The sequence below is a fragment of the Kogia breviceps genome, chromosome X (genome assembly GCF_026419965.1).
Source record: "Kogia breviceps isolate mKogBre1 chromosome X, mKogBre1 haplotype 1, whole genome shotgun sequence".
NCBI lineage: Eukaryota > Metazoa > Chordata > Mammalia > Artiodactyla > Physeteridae > Kogia > Kogia breviceps.
The window spans coordinates 37,877,199-37,892,500 of record NC_081330.1 but is presented as its reverse complement, the minus strand read 5'-3'; the positions used below and the strand labels follow the sequence as shown (position 1 = coordinate 37,892,500).

Genomic DNA, 15,302 nt, shown 5'->3' with positions numbered 1-15,302 from the left:
GGTACTCTTTACTATCCCCATTTTATGGATGAAGGAACTAAGATTCAGAGGTTAAGTAACTTGCCCAACTCTGAGTATTTTCTTTAAATCTTTTGCTGTTACAGTATTCATCTGGCTTTTGAAACTTCTGAATGTACTAAATTTTTTTTATTGAGGTATAGTTGATGTACAATATTATATGTTTCATGTGTACAACAAAGTGGTTCACAATTTTTAAAGGTTATATTCCATTTATAGTTATTATAAAATATTGGCTATATTCCCTGTGTTGTACAATATATCCTTATAACTTATTTATTTTATACATGGTAGTTTGTACCTCTTAAAGCCCCTACCCTTATCTTCCCCTTCCCCCTTCCCTCTCCACACTGGTAACCTCTGGTTTGTTCTCTATATCTGTGAGTCTGTTTCTTTCTTGTTATATGTACTAAGTTTTTGGACTCAATTCTCTTCAATATTGTTAAATAACTTTGGTTTATTTGGTTACTCTGGATAGGCTGAGAGGAGGATGACTTTAACCTTGGTTGCCTAGGATTTTCCTAAGAACTGTAACCTTTGTTAGTTAATCCCATGTATTTTGCATGTGCCAACATCCATCTAAATTCTTGAGATTTTCTTAAGAATACCACCAATCAAAAGGCATTTTTAGATTCACTTTATTTCCTTTTTATGTTAAACATTTTGTGCTTGTCAGATGCAATTACGTCTGATGCTAAAGGAAAGGGTAAAGGAGAAGCCAGTTTTTCTCACTGGATGGACATAGCCAGTCATCTGGCCTCCCCAGAAGAGCTGGAAGAATCACTGGCCCAAAGCCATTTGGAGGACATACCATTAGCTAGAGGGAAAGAACAAGGATTGTTACCCTTTCAATTGCTAAACCAGGTCTTTCCACCTGGTAGATGATTATATTTATTTATTTATTTATTTATGGCTGTGTTGGGTCTTCGTTGCTGCGCGCCGGCTGGCGCTACTCTTCGTTGTGGTGGTAGATGATATTAAGAGCAAACAGGTTTCAGGCACACCGTCGATTCTTCTACCATCCATCACTGCCTAACTTATCATCTCTTAGAGGAAACATAAGAATAATATTAAGGGTTTTTTTGGATTCACTGAACTGTTTATTGACTGAGCTGTATAATCTAAGTGTCCTTCATGAGCTTTTTTAAAGGCTTTATGCAAGTCTGTACGTCATAGAACTAACTGGAGGGAAAGGTTGGTCTTGATTAGTGAGATTAGAATTATGTACACTTAAACAAGGCAGTGTCCTAGTTTTTGTGTACCACTTTATTTTTAATGTAGTTAAATAACTTTTTTAAGTTATTAGATGCATGTCTGGTCATAACATCCTTCTGTGCTTGAGGGTACGTGCTAGTCCTAAGTGTGGCTTTGGGAAACGGCTGCACTGTAGGTTGCTTATTAGGTGATATAATACAAAAATGGTACTGGTGATTGTTAGGTGGTGAGCTGGTGACTTTTTTTTAAGAATTAAAGGTTTGAAAAAAACCTTATGTGATGTTAGAATATACTTTTAAAAAAAATCACTTCTACTAAAGTTATGTATTTAGCAAATGCTCTCTGATGTTTAAGTTGGCAGTGAAAATTTAATTTTGTAATTAATACCTTACCTGCTTTCAAGAAAGGATTTAAAGAGTTTCATGATAGTCACAGGTACAAAAAGTTTAAGTAGATACATCAGAAGCCTGTTAGAACAAAGTACTATAGTAATTGTGCCAAGAATTTGGCATAAAGTGATTACTGAAGTTGATTTAGTGTCACTTTAACTGTATCCCTTGGCTTCCCGGCAGCCAAAGGGATAAAGGCATATGCAATGGATTATGTAGTTTTCATTTTCATAAAACTCTTTAGATACTTCCAGGCACAAAATTCTACGAATTTTATGGGTGGGATCCTTAAATAATGATACCGAGTAAAATAATGAACAATGTAAGCAGTTTTGTGAATATTTTTTATATTGACTTTGGTAGTTGAGGCATTTGTAAAAAGAGATAAGCCACCATGGTCTTAAATATGTTGTTTTCTGGTCTTACTTGATAATAAGACAGCTTTAGAGTAGATAATTAGCCCATCCCTTATACTGTCTGGGATCAATTATCAAACTGCTCTTCCCTGGCTCCTAATCAAACAGTCTGACTGGTGAGTGAATGTCTGGAGCACAGATGATATTCTGTGTTCTTGACTGGAACAAGAGCCATAGGTTTCCCACACCAGGTGTAGAGGACATGATTGGCTTTTTATTGACGATCAATATGCCTGACTTTCATTCTCCCCCAGAGAAGTGGAGAGCTTGGTCAAGGAGGTGAGGTGGCAGGGGGGGCAGGGAGTGAAAAATACAATAAAATAAAATAAAATATAAAATAAAATTTTCTTGAAAAATAAAATAAAATTTCTTCAGTTTTGGAGTTGCTGGATATTTGAAGTACTCAGTCAGGGCCCTAGAGTTGTACGCCATAAAACACGGGACTCAGCCTGGAACCTCTCAAAGGGCAGGCAGCGTTAGTAAAGGAGATCTGGAAGTCCCTTGAAACTCCCGCAGCCTCCTGTTTGGGCCCACCACAGTGAGGAACTTGCAGGGCAGGCTCACCTCCACAAGGTGTAATTTAGTCCTGTCCGTTTGAGTGGTTTTTTAAAAAAAATTTAACTTGTAATCAATATAAAAAATCGATACATTTTTAAATTTTATTTATACCAGCTTCACAGTAAGGTGTGGTATTTCACACTTACTGTGCACCTCAGTTCACCTCCTCAGTCGCACTAGCCACATTTCAAGTGCTCAACAACCACTTGAGGCCAGTGACTCCCTTATTGGACAGTGACGCTCTAGGGCCTACACTTTGGATAGCATGCAAGTTGCTCTTCCAGGAAGCCCTCCCTGACCCTCTCTCGTGCCTGTCCATTTGAATTTAAAACAGTGTCTCCAGAAAGCAATTTTGGCATTAGCATAGTTGACATTGCTGACAGATTTACTTGTTTCTTTTTTTTTTTTTTTTTTTTTTTTTTTGCGGTATGCGGGCCTCCCACCGCTGTGGCCTCTCCCGCCGCGGAGCACAGGCTCCGGACGCGCAGGCCCAGCGGCCATGGCCCACGGACCCAGCTGCCCCGGATTTACTTGTTTCTTAAGGCTGATCTTGGTGATTAATAGATGTCTGTTCAGCTGTGTCTTGGGGGGGCCACAAAATTGCTGTTCGGTTCATCATGTTGCTCAGCATCACTATTTCAGGATCCTGCCGTAAAATTCTTTGTAGCCATTGCATCCTGGTGGACCCATCAAGTTGTACTTCCACCCCAAATTAAATATCTGTCAGCTGGGTATCTGTAAAAGTGTATGAGCAGATCTGTCAAAACCTTTTGAAGAAACACGTTGGACTCACCTCTAGTGTGAGGGACAATAAACCTCAGTCTTCTAAATTTTCACAATAGCAGGCCTGCAGAAGGTTCATAAGTGAGCAGATGCAAGAGGCAGCCTAATCCTGAGTGGTATTCATTCATTCATTCATTCATTCATTCTTCCTGTTATAGAACATTTCAAACATATACAGAAGTAGAGAGAATAGTAAATGATTTCCCTGCCATGCACCCATCACCCAGTTCAGCAGTTATCAATTCACGGCTAATCTTGTTTCATTTGTTATCCCCCCCGCCCCCTCCACAATTGGATTATTTTGAAGCAAACCTTGATATTATATCATATCACCCATATATATTTCATTAACCACAATACCATTTTATTGCCTGAAACAAATTAACAGTAATCTCTTAATATCAAATAATTAGCCAGTATTCACATTTGTCTCATAAATGTGGGTTTTTTAAACAATTTGCTTCAATTGGTATGTAAATAAGGTCCATACAGTGCAATTGGTTGATTTTTTTTTAATGTATTTATTTGGCTGCATTGGGTCTTCGTTGCTGCATGTGGGCTTTCTCTAGTTGCGGTGAGCGGGGGCTACTCATTGCAGGCTTCTCTTGTTGAGGAGCATGGACTCTAGGTGCGCGGGCTTCAGTAGTTGTGGCTCGTGGGCTCTAGAGCGCAGGCTCGGAAGTTGTGGTGCATGGGCTTAGTTGCTCTGCGGCATGTGGGATCTTCCTGGACCAGGGCTCGAACCCGTGTCTCCTGCATTGGCAGGCGGATTCTTAACCACTGCGCCACCAGGGAAGTCCCTCTCAGAATTTATTTATTTATTTATTTATTTATTTGGCTGCATTGGGTCTTAGTTGCAGCATGTGGGATCTTCATTGCAGCATGTGAGATCTTTCGTTGCAGCGCATGGACTCTTCATTGCGGCACATGGGCTTCTCTCTAGTTGTGGTGCATGGGCTTCAGAGTGCAAGGGCTCAGTAGTTGTGGTGCACGTGGGCTCTCTAGTTGTGGCACGCAGGCTCTAGAGTGCACGGGCTTATTTGCCCCGCAGCATGTGGGATCTTAGTTCCCTGACCAGGGATCAAACCTGCTTCCCCTGCGTTGGAAGGCAGATTCTTAACCACTGGACCATGAGGGGAGGCCCCAAGAGCTAGCTTTTTGTTTCAGTGGTTTTTCTCTATTGTTTTTACTGTCTTTAACTTCATTGTTTTTTGCTCTTACGTTTATATTTTCTTCTGCTTACTTTGGGTTTATTTTGCCCAATTTTCAGTGCCTGAAGGTTTACCTCCAAACATCCTGAACAAATGTGTTTTCCTCTTTGTTCTGGCTACCAGGAATCTCAACTTCCCTGTTCTAATTAGTTTCTGGTTTGATTTTTACCATTTGCTTTTATTTTTCTTGCTTTACAATATAAGCTAACCCCATTTTTTAAAAAGTAGGATCCTGGGATTGGAGACTCGGTGCTTTCACTGCCGAGGGCATGGGTTCAATCCCTAGTCGGGGAACTAAGTAACAATTGTTACTTGGATTGGAAAGGAGTAAATTTTAAATAATAATTCGTATATCAGCTTCTGGCAATGGAATTACTTCTTGTTGAAGAAGTTTTTCTCTTCATCAGTACAGGTCATCAACTGTTCTGGTCTACTTGCCTACACACGCTACACACGCATGCATGCCGGTACACCCCCCCCCACACCCCACCTCACCTAGAGGATTATTTGGGGAAATGGTGTTGCTTTGAGGTATCACTGAGGTTATTATTTTTTAATAAGTTATTCTTGGTAAGGATCCAAGTATGAATATTAAAACTTTCATTTTATGGTAAAATATAGTGTTACTCCATAATTAGAGTAACTTCCTGTGGAATTTTTTAAAATAAGAATTACTAATTGGACCAGAGTACAGTTAGCGTAGAATGAAGGCAGGGACCACATCTGTTCTCCATCCTCTCCCTGGCACCAAGCAAATTGATTGGCGATGAACATTTAATATTTGTTCAGTGAACTGCCAATGTGGTAGATGTAGTACTATCTTCTGTAGAAGGCATCATTATAGAATGGTAGTGATTCATTCCTTATATGAGCTTTCTACTTCTTTTGTTATATATGGATTGTGACAGTCATAGATGGTATATCAGATTTGCATTCAATATATGAAGTGAGATACAGCCTGCCTACTGAAATTATAGTCCAGTTACTTCTAAGTGCCTTAGCCAATCTTTTTCATGTCATGTCACCTATTAAAGCAGGTAATATCTGTATAGTACACTGGGGTAAACTGAGGCAGTAAACTGTTTCTGTTAGAGGGACTCCTCTGGGGAATCTCCTGAAGTCTGAGGGGATCAAGTCCACATGCAGCTGCAACCCATTCATAGCATACTAGCGGGGAAGCTGTGTCTTTTAGACCTTACTGTCTGTAGATGTACAGTATAGTGCTTTAAAATCTATTGTTTTTGTTGTCCTTCCTTTTCCTGTAGTGTGGAAATTGGCGAAAGTGTGCGTGGAGAGGATGTCTACATTGTTCAGAGTGGCTGCGGTGAAATCAATGACAATCTAATGGAACTTTTGATCATGATTAATGCCTGCAAGATTGCTTCAGCCAGTCGGGTTACTGCAGTCATCCCATGCTTCCCTTATGCCCGGCAGGATAAGAAGGATAAGGTAGGAGCGGAATCTCTTTTTTTTTTTTCTTTAATTCTTTTTTTAAAATCAGGGGAAGCAGGAGCACTTGCCCAAAGTCAAAAAAACTTCCTTAATTATCAAATGTATATTTAGAGGATATTTTTTTTTTTTACCTTAGGCATTACCTGATTTTCAAAACAATTGGCGTGATTGGTTTGTATAAAGCAACACATTTGCGCTCTGTCTGTTTTATTCCAGTCATATGTATGTGACTTTTGGCTAACTCACTGCTATTTTTTCATTGTATCAGCAAGACTAAGCACCAGCTCCCATGGAGTAGAATATTTTTTTAAACTATGGTAACTCCTCTGGGACCCTCTTGGTTCTAGTTGTGACCTCTTCATATAACTTGAAGTCAGTTACATGAATACTTGGTCTCATTACACACACGCGAACACACACACACACACACACACATCTCACCTTATTTGGAGTATTAGAGGATAAAGCATATATGTAAAACTTTGAAGGTCTGTTGTAATTGATGCCCAAATTTTACATACAATGCCTGGGAGAAGGCCAGATATTTTTATTTCAGTAAAATACAGTGCTCCTACAGAGTAGAGTAAAGGGCATGGGCCTTGCTATTTTATGGTGCAGCCAGGTGTGTTTACCTGTTATTAAAGGGGGTTGAGGTTACTGGAACGTTGGCCTCTGGATGAGTAAGGGAGTGGTGTAATTTATAAAATAAAACTATAATTTCCATCCTGTGATGTGTCCTTAAATGTTGACACGTTAGATGTTACACAGGTTTGAGTATGTATGGGTTAAAAGAGATTTTAATAAAATTCTTTCAAAAAAGATTTTTAAAGTCTACCTAATTTCAATAATGGAGCATTGGAAACACTTGAATAGGCAGAAAATATGTACATGAAGAAAAAGAAAGGTAGGGAAGGTATTTTCTTTTCTGAAATATGTATCTTGATTTGGAAAAATGATAATCCACTTCATATTTGTGCCAGATTGTGATCTACACAAAGTCAGTGGCTATGTCACTTTTTATGAATTTCCTGGTAGCACAGTACCTTCAACACAGTAGGTGCACAGTAAATAAGTGCTTCTTGAGCAAATGAATTGTTTCTCAAGTTGGCTTTTTTTTTCTTTCCTCCCCTCCATTTAGAGCCGGGCTCCAATCTCAGCCAAGCTTGTCGCAAATATGCTCTCTGTAGCAGGCGCGGATCATATTATCACCATGGACCTGCATGCTTCTCAAATTCAGGTATCAGTGGAAGCTAAGTATTAGCTTAGGGATTATTAGGGATTAGAAAGGGTGTAGGAGAGGACTGAATGCTGAAAACCATAGGGAAGCAAAAACTGCCCAAGTACAGCTCAAATAAACTAGACATTGATGACATTTTCAACATCCTCACCTTAAGCATAGATGATGATCTTAGTCACATGGGGTGGTTGGACAGGGAGGCCGTCTGGGATTCTGGGAAGCATGTAGGCTTTGGCATCAGACTTAGTTTGAATACTGGCTCTGACACTAACTAGCTTTGTAACCTTGGGCAGGTTATTTAACTTCTCTGAATACACACTGCTTTGTTATTGTGAGTATCAAATAAGATATTAAATTCATAGTATAACGCCTGGCTCATGAAAGATACAAAATAAATGGGAGCTGTTATTGTCATCATTAAATTTAGAGCCATAGATATTGGAACCTACTTTCTATCCTAAACAGAGTTAGGGGAGCAGAATACCACCTTATAGTTTATACTTTTTAAGGAGACTTTGAAATCATTATCATTGGAGGCTTCTGGGAATTCAGTGAGATATAGGACAGGTGATTATACCTATTTTATAGAAGAGGAACAGATTAGTTGTGAAATACAAGTAATATGTAGCAACTAGTGTTAGAACACAGATCTCCTGACTTCTAGTTACTGTGACCATTTATTGTAAATGGCTTCCATTAAGTTTATATACCATAGCATCTCTAACCTGTTTACCAGTTAGTTTTTGCTCCTTAACAAACCAGCCCAACATTTAGTGGCATAAGGTAGTCAGCATTTATTACCTCATGGGTCTGCATGTTGGCTGGGTAGTTCTGGTCTTGGCTGGACTTGGCCGTTTTTCCCAAGAGCTTGCTCATGTGCCTGTGTTCAGTTGTGGTGTAGCCGAGGCCTGGCTTTGCCCGTCGTGGCTGGGCTCTCTTGCACAGCCCAGATTCGAGGAGGCTGTTTTTACAGTCTGCCACACCGGGCATGCCTTCTGATCAGTTTGAATGTTGCAGTAAAGTATTCTGTGGACAAGTTACTATTCTCTTTGTGTTCATTATTTGTAAATGGAAGAGAAGGAAAACGAGCAAAACTGACCCAGCTTCTTTCTTTCTATAGGGCTTTTTTGATATCCCAGTGGACAATTTGTATGCAGAGCCAGCTGTCCTCAAGTGGATAAGGGAGAACATCTCGGAATGGAGGAACTGCACGATTGTTTCACCCGATGCTGGAGGAGCTAAAAGGTATGGTTGAAAGTCATGTTATTCCCAACGTACTGGGGAAAAGCTTTCAGACAGTTGTGTCAGGAAACGATGTTTCTCTATTGAAGTGAGTTTTTCTCTTCTTGAAGTATAGTTGTTTTACTATGTTGTGTTAGAATCAGGGGTACAGCAAAGTGATCTGAAAAAGACTATACACACACACATATATAAATACGTATATACATACATATATATAGTCTTTTTCAGATTCTTTTACAAGATATTGAGAAGTGACAGTTTTTAAGTACTTGGATGTGCCGGTAGCTAGGACATGGGCTGGATATGGTTTTACTCAGTCCTCTTCTACTGGCCTGAGTCACTACCTGAAAGACAGCAGAGGTGCACAAAATAGTCTGGCATCATGGGCTTGACCATAATCCAACAGTGACTCAGTGCTGCAGGGCTAGCAACAGCGCTGTGACCCACCAGGAGCGGGAGGAATTTGGTTTTCTAATGAATGGCACCTGCTATCGAAGCCCATGATAATAGTGAACAAGTAAGCTTTTACATACCTTCCAACAGTTGGTTAAACCGTTTTGATCCTTTAGATTAAAATATTAAGCAGGAAGGAAAAGAAAGTGTGGTGATTTTATTTAAGCCAAGCTCTGAACATTCTAAACAAACTGATTGCCAGGGATTGCCAGTTGCGGTGCTTCAGCTCACGTGGTGCAGACTAAGAGCTTTTCATTTCCTTAGCGGCTCACTCATTAGTAATGCATTCAAAAGCGTGACACATGTTCTTCTTGTTGTGGAAATAGAATGAAGAGCTACAAGACGCAGATGATTAGGAAACGCGAATTCAGATCTTTGCAAAAGCCATTCAAATCTTCAATGACTGTTGCTCAACAACCTCTTTATTTCAGGAACTTCAACAGAACTGATAAGCTGAGAGCTTGAGTTCTGTTCTCCAGCCAGATGTATGGCTTTGTGAGTCCCTTGTCGCTAGTTACCATCTGTAATACTAGAGGCGGAGCCTAAAACACATCGCCCTCACGGTGGTTGTCACACTTGTGAAAATCATCTTCCACAGAGACTTAGAAAACAGTCACATTTGAAATAAGTAATCAAGCACGATTTTCTTTCCAAAGTTGGGTACAGACAAACTGCCTTCAGTAGATGGTTTATTGCTAAATGATTTTGTTTGTTTGTTTATAATTTGCTTTTAGTGATGAAAGATTTTCAAAGCGAATGGCTATCACGTCTGTCTTGGCAAGGTTTTTGGACTAGGTAGAGATTCCTGTGTGATTGTGACTTGCACGTAGTTCTCCCGTCAAGGATATAGGGAGTGGCTTTTTTGAGCCCTTTACACTTTGTCAGTCACTGAGTTTGTTGGCCATTGAGTGTGGACGGTTTGGGATGCTTGAACTAAGTGATCATGCATTTGCCTTGGCTAAATAATCATTCCAAGCAGATTGGTAACTTTTTTTTTTTTTGTCTGAGCCGTGTGGCATGTGGGATCCTAGTTCCCCAACCAGGGATCGAACCTGTGCTCCCCACTTTGGGAGCGCAGAGTCTTAACCACTGGACCACCAGGGAAGTCCCAGATTGGTAACTCATGTTGTTATGTGCCCACGCAGTAGGAAAGGAGAGCACAGGGTATGGGTTGTTTAGATCAGGTGTAATTGTTGCCTAGGTTGTGGTCCAGGTCTTGTTTGTTCTTTATTATATGGTCACAGGTTCTCCCTTATTCAACACAAACTCAAGATATGTGACCATAGCCACAAGGGAAATAGGACATAATGCTCTAGTTGGATCAGTATTACATTAAAAAACAAAACACAAAGCACAGGCCTCTTCACGCATAAGAAGGATGGCATGGTGGAGCGTGGCCATACGTGTCACTGGGGCACCACAGTCATATACACTGAATGGATTGCTGTTTGAGTGATTACATGGTACATTGTCGCCAGAAAGATTTGTTTTCTATCCCACCTTCTAGTCTGGTTTGTATTGCCTTGTAATTTTAAAAAAAGGAATTCTGTTTTGATTTGGAGGTGCTTTGAGCTGTACAGCAAGATGCCTGGTTTGCCCAGTTAATTGGTAAAACTTTTTTTCTAGCAGTCCTTAAAGGAATTCCCAAGCTTGGTGTCCAGGTATAGTTGACATTGACAGTTGGTGGATCACTGAGGGGAGTGTGATGAGGGCATGGGCATTGGAATGGGCTGGGTACTGCTCCTCTCCCACCAAGTTCAGGTTCACTTCTCACCACATCCGCATGTCAAATTGGGGTGATCTACACTCCCGACATTAGTTAACCAAGTCATCTCTCTCTCCCCTTTCGCTGCCAGTCTAATAAACGAACATGCCCTAGCATTCATTATACCGCTTCCTGGGACTGGTGAAGGTGTCTGTCTTCCCCTACGGTAACCCAGAATGAATTGTAATCTAAGTTTGACTAATACATTCATAAACTGCTCTCAGGGTATGGAGGCATTAGTCTTTGAAACCCAGTTTGTGATGCCAATCAATTCCGGTTGCTTTCTTCCAACCCTGGGAACTGTTGGGTTTCAAGGAGTCTTCTCCCCCAGAAAACAAGCCCATCCTTTAGTTCCTTTCTTTGTCCTAAGACACGCACACGCACACGCACAGGCACAGGCACACGCACACGCACACGTTTTAACCATGAATACCCTGTGTTGCAGAGTGACCTCCATCGCAGACCGGTTGAATGTGGACTTTGCCTTGATTCACAAAGAACGGAAGAAAGCTAATGAAGTGGACCGCATGGTGCTAGTGGGAGATGTGAAGGACCGGGTGGCCATCCTCGTGGATGACATGGCTGACACTTGTGGTACAATCTGCCACGCAGCTGACAAGTGAGTGCCTAGTGGTGGGGCTGGGGGTTAGAAGTAAAAAGCTAACTGCTATCTGATTACCCTAATCCTGCTGATTCTCTTTGGAACTGAATTGAGGAGATGATAACTAGCTTGCTTTTGTCTCCCTAGGCTAAAATTGCAGTGCATGTAAATTAATAAGTATTATTTTTTTCTCTAGATCTTCTTAGTTTTTCCTTGTTATTGTGCTAAACTTTATGTAACGTGAAATTTGTTGTTTTAACCATTTTTAAGTGTGCAATTCAGTGGCATTAGTTGCGTTCACAATGTTGTGCAACTGTCACCACTATATTTCCAAAATTATCTCATCACTCTAAGTACTCTACTTTTGATAGTTTTTTAAAAAGATTTATTTATTATTTATTTATTTAATTTATTTTTGGCTGCGTCGGGTCTTAGTTGCAGCACGCGGGATCTTTGTTGAGGCACATGGGATCTTTTGTTGTAGCACACGGGCTCTTCATTGTGGTGTATGGACTTCTCTCTAGTTGTGGCATGCGGGTTTTCTCTTCTCTAGTTGTGGCATGTGGGTCCAGAGCACGTGGGCTCTGTAGTTTGCAGCACGCGGGCTCTAGTTGAGGGGCACGAGCTCAGTAGTTGTGGCACACGGGCTTAGTTGCCTCTTGACATGTGGAATCTTAGTTCCCTGACCAGGGATTGAACCCATGTCCCCTGCATTGTAAGGGGGATTCTTTATCACTGGACCACCAGGGATGTCCCTTGATAGTTTTTTAAAACAAGTTAAGGTAAGAAATCCATATGCCTGAGGAGACAGAAATAGATTCTCATATTTATATTTTACCTAAGCTAGAATCCCTGGCCTTACCTTTTGACGGTTCATTTTCGCTGCTACTACCTTCATTCGTATTCCTTCTCATCATTTGCCTGCACTGTTCTGAAATGCCTTCCCTCTGTTCTCTGCTGCCAGTCACCAGTCTCTTACCTCCCCAGTCCATCTCTCACATTGCCACCCTGCTCGTTTATCTTCCTAAAACTAAGACTAGATTCCCCTCATGCCTCCTTTAAAACCGTAAGTGGCTCCCCAATGCTTATAATCCAAGCCAGTATTGACGGCATTGTTTCCCATAATTTGTTTTTTAAATCTCCAGGTATCAGTGCTTGTACAGTGCCTAGCATATATGTATAATAAATGCTTAAAAAAGAACTTGTGTGTTCTCCTGGTTTGGATCCTGGAGTATACATTTATAAAACTCCTTTTATCATATTAGTAAGTTAATGCTAATTGCTCTTAACAGATCAACTCCCTGAACATGGTAAAGTTTCTTTCTTGTTCATGGTGTGCTCCAACGCAAGTATTCCCCTTTCAGTCTTGTGGCGCTGCGTCTTTAACATTTCCATTTTGGCCAGCCGGAAAGGGAAAGGAGCATGGAGGATCATCCATGGGAGATTTTACAAGCCTCTGTCCACATTTAGATAGCCAGAATTAAGTCACATGGCCACACCTAACTATGCAAGGGAGGCTAGGAAATGTCCAGCTGTGTGCTAGGAAGAAGAGGAGACAGATTTTGTTAAGCATAGCAGTCTGTACAGTCCTTCTACACTAATCCAAACCTATTCAGATAAGTTCTTAGTCTGTTTCTCTCTCCTTGCTATCGACTGAATTGTATCACCCTAAAATTCAGCCCTAACCCCCAGTGTGATGGTGTTTGGAGATGGGACCTTTGGGAGGTTATTAGGTTTAGATGAGGTCATGAGGGTGGGGCCCCCATGAGGATATTGGTGCCCTTATGAGAAGAGACACCAGGGAGCTACCTCCCAACCCCACCCCCACCCCCCATTCCCCGTCTTGGTCTATGCACACAAAGAGGTCATGGAAGCATATAGCAAGATGGTGGCCACCAACAAACCAAGAGAAGAGGTCTCAGAATGAAACCTACCTTGCTGACACTTTGATCTTAGACTTCCCAACCTCCAGAAACAAGTGAGAAATAAAATTCTGTTTAAGCCATCCAGTCTGTGGTATTTTGTTATGGCAGCCGAAGTTGACTAAGACATTCTTCTTCCCTAACTTGGATTTTATAGTGACAAGTAAGATTATTCCTAATCAACTCTGCTTTTTCCTCTAGACTTCTCTCAGCTGGAGCCACCAGGGTTTATGCTATCCTGACTCATGGAATCTTTTCTGGCCCAGCCATTTCTCGCATTAATAATGCATGCTTTGAAGCAGTAGTTGTCACCAATACCATACCTCAGGAGGATAAGATGAAGCATTGCTCCAAAATACAGGTGAGGCTGAGATTCTTGCAAAATAAGACTCCACTGAGTATTTAGGAGGTGGTTACATATGTTGAATTAGGTGTCTGGGTGGGTTCTAAAGATTTCCCCCTTTGCTCTCAAGGCTTAATCATCAGGATCTGTGACCCAAAAGGAAAAAGATCACATGTCTAAAAATTCAAACAGCTAGACCTAGAATCTCTGGAGGATGGAGCCCAGGATTCTACATTTTAACAGGCTCTCCCAGTGATTGTGATGCACACTCAAGTTTCCAGGTCCATGCTTTACAGTCTGTGTGTATCACTCTTCACTATTGGCCCCTGCAAACATAATGTGAAACCTTTAAACTGACGGTATGCTCCTTAGAATTTCAGTGTTTCTCAAAGTGTGCTCTGGAAACCACCAAAGTTAATCACCTAGGGTTCTCGTTAAAATGCATATTCCTTTGCTCTATCCAGGGCCTACAAAACCAGAGGTCATGGGACCAGGACTTTAATTTCCCCAGGTAATTGTCAGACAAAGTTTAAGTGCTGTTGCACTAAAAGAACAAGGCCTTGATTAATTAGAAATATGTACAGTAATCCATTCGCTTTCCATTAGAGATATGGAAATATAATCCACTAGAAATATGTGGAATTGGAGGGTTGATGTCATTCTTAAGGATTTCTTTTTCAGCTTAAATATTCTTTTTTCATTCCTAAGAATTTTTAAATGCCAACTTACCACCATCTTGGTGAGTCTGAGTCAGAGTTTTTCCTCCATAAGCGTTTTGACTCTTTCCCAAGTGGTTGGTTATATTTAAAATGTGGGTATGAAGAGCAGCTGGCTGTGGGCTCCCTTGGTGAAACAGCACAGTGCATCAGTCTTAAGAGGAAGGACCCTCATCGGGCTGCTCATCAGTGTCTGCAAACTGGCCAGTCATCTCTGTCTGTATGATACTCACCTGATGTTTCCCTTGCCCTCCTAGGTGATCGACATCTCCATGATCCTTGCAGAAGCCATCAGGAGAACTCACAATGGGGAATCTGTCTCCTACCTGTTCAGCCATGTCCCTTTATAATAGAATAAGTTCTGAGGCTTTTAAAAAATAAAGTGAGTCCTGCCCCTTATTTTCCTTTGGTATTTGATGAAAAATCCAGCAGAAGACCCAGCTTGTTACAGTGTAGTTTTCTACATCCCACATCAGGTATATGAGTATTTCTCCTACATTAGAGAAAGATTGAGATTAACTGCTGGGATTTCCTACCTGTATTGTCTCGTCCTGGCTTCTTTGATCTTGTGAGCCTTGCAGCTTTAACTACAGGTCAGCTGCTACAAGATGTCAGACTTTGGAAAAAGTTGTGTAAGGGTGTCTGAATGTGTTTGGGGAAGCTCAGACTACTTTGCATGTGAATGCTTCAGTGCCCCCCCCCCCAACACCCCCAAACTTGTGACAAGTTCTCTAAAGTCTGTACTAAATCCCAGCATGAGCCTGGGGCAGCCTGAACCCAGCTCTGGTTGCTGAGCCCCTCTAAGACTGGAACAGCTCTAGGGCAGGAGCCTGAGGGGAGGCAACCCACCATGCAACAAATGCTTCTTGGGAGGAAAAAGCCTGATCCATCACCCTTTGCTTGGATTCTGTCACTTGGATTCTCCTTTGTCCCTGTTCCTTTCCATTTGGCCTGACCTTCTTTTCCTGGCCAAATATCAAC

The 15,302-nt window shown here is 41.2% G+C and overlaps 1 protein-coding gene across 1 annotated transcript in view; it reads left to right on the top strand.

The window, feature by feature from the left end:
* PRPS1 (phosphoribosyl pyrophosphate synthetase 1) overlaps positions 1-14,720 on the top strand; it is a 19,005-nt gene extending 4,285 nt beyond the window's left edge. Inside the window, exons 2-7 of the mRNA XM_059051345.2 lie at positions 5,856-6,039; positions 7,181-7,279; positions 8,400-8,524; positions 11,185-11,358; positions 13,464-13,623; positions 14,579-14,720. Coding sequence (XP_058907328.1) covers positions 5,856-6,039; positions 7,181-7,279; positions 8,400-8,524; positions 11,185-11,358; positions 13,464-13,623; positions 14,579-14,671 — 835 coding nt within the window. The 3' untranslated portion in view covers positions 14,672-14,720. The remainder of the gene's footprint in view (positions 1-5,855; positions 6,040-7,180; positions 7,280-8,399; positions 8,525-11,184; positions 11,359-13,463; positions 13,624-14,578) is intronic.
* Positions 14,721-15,302: the final 582 nt, after the last annotated feature.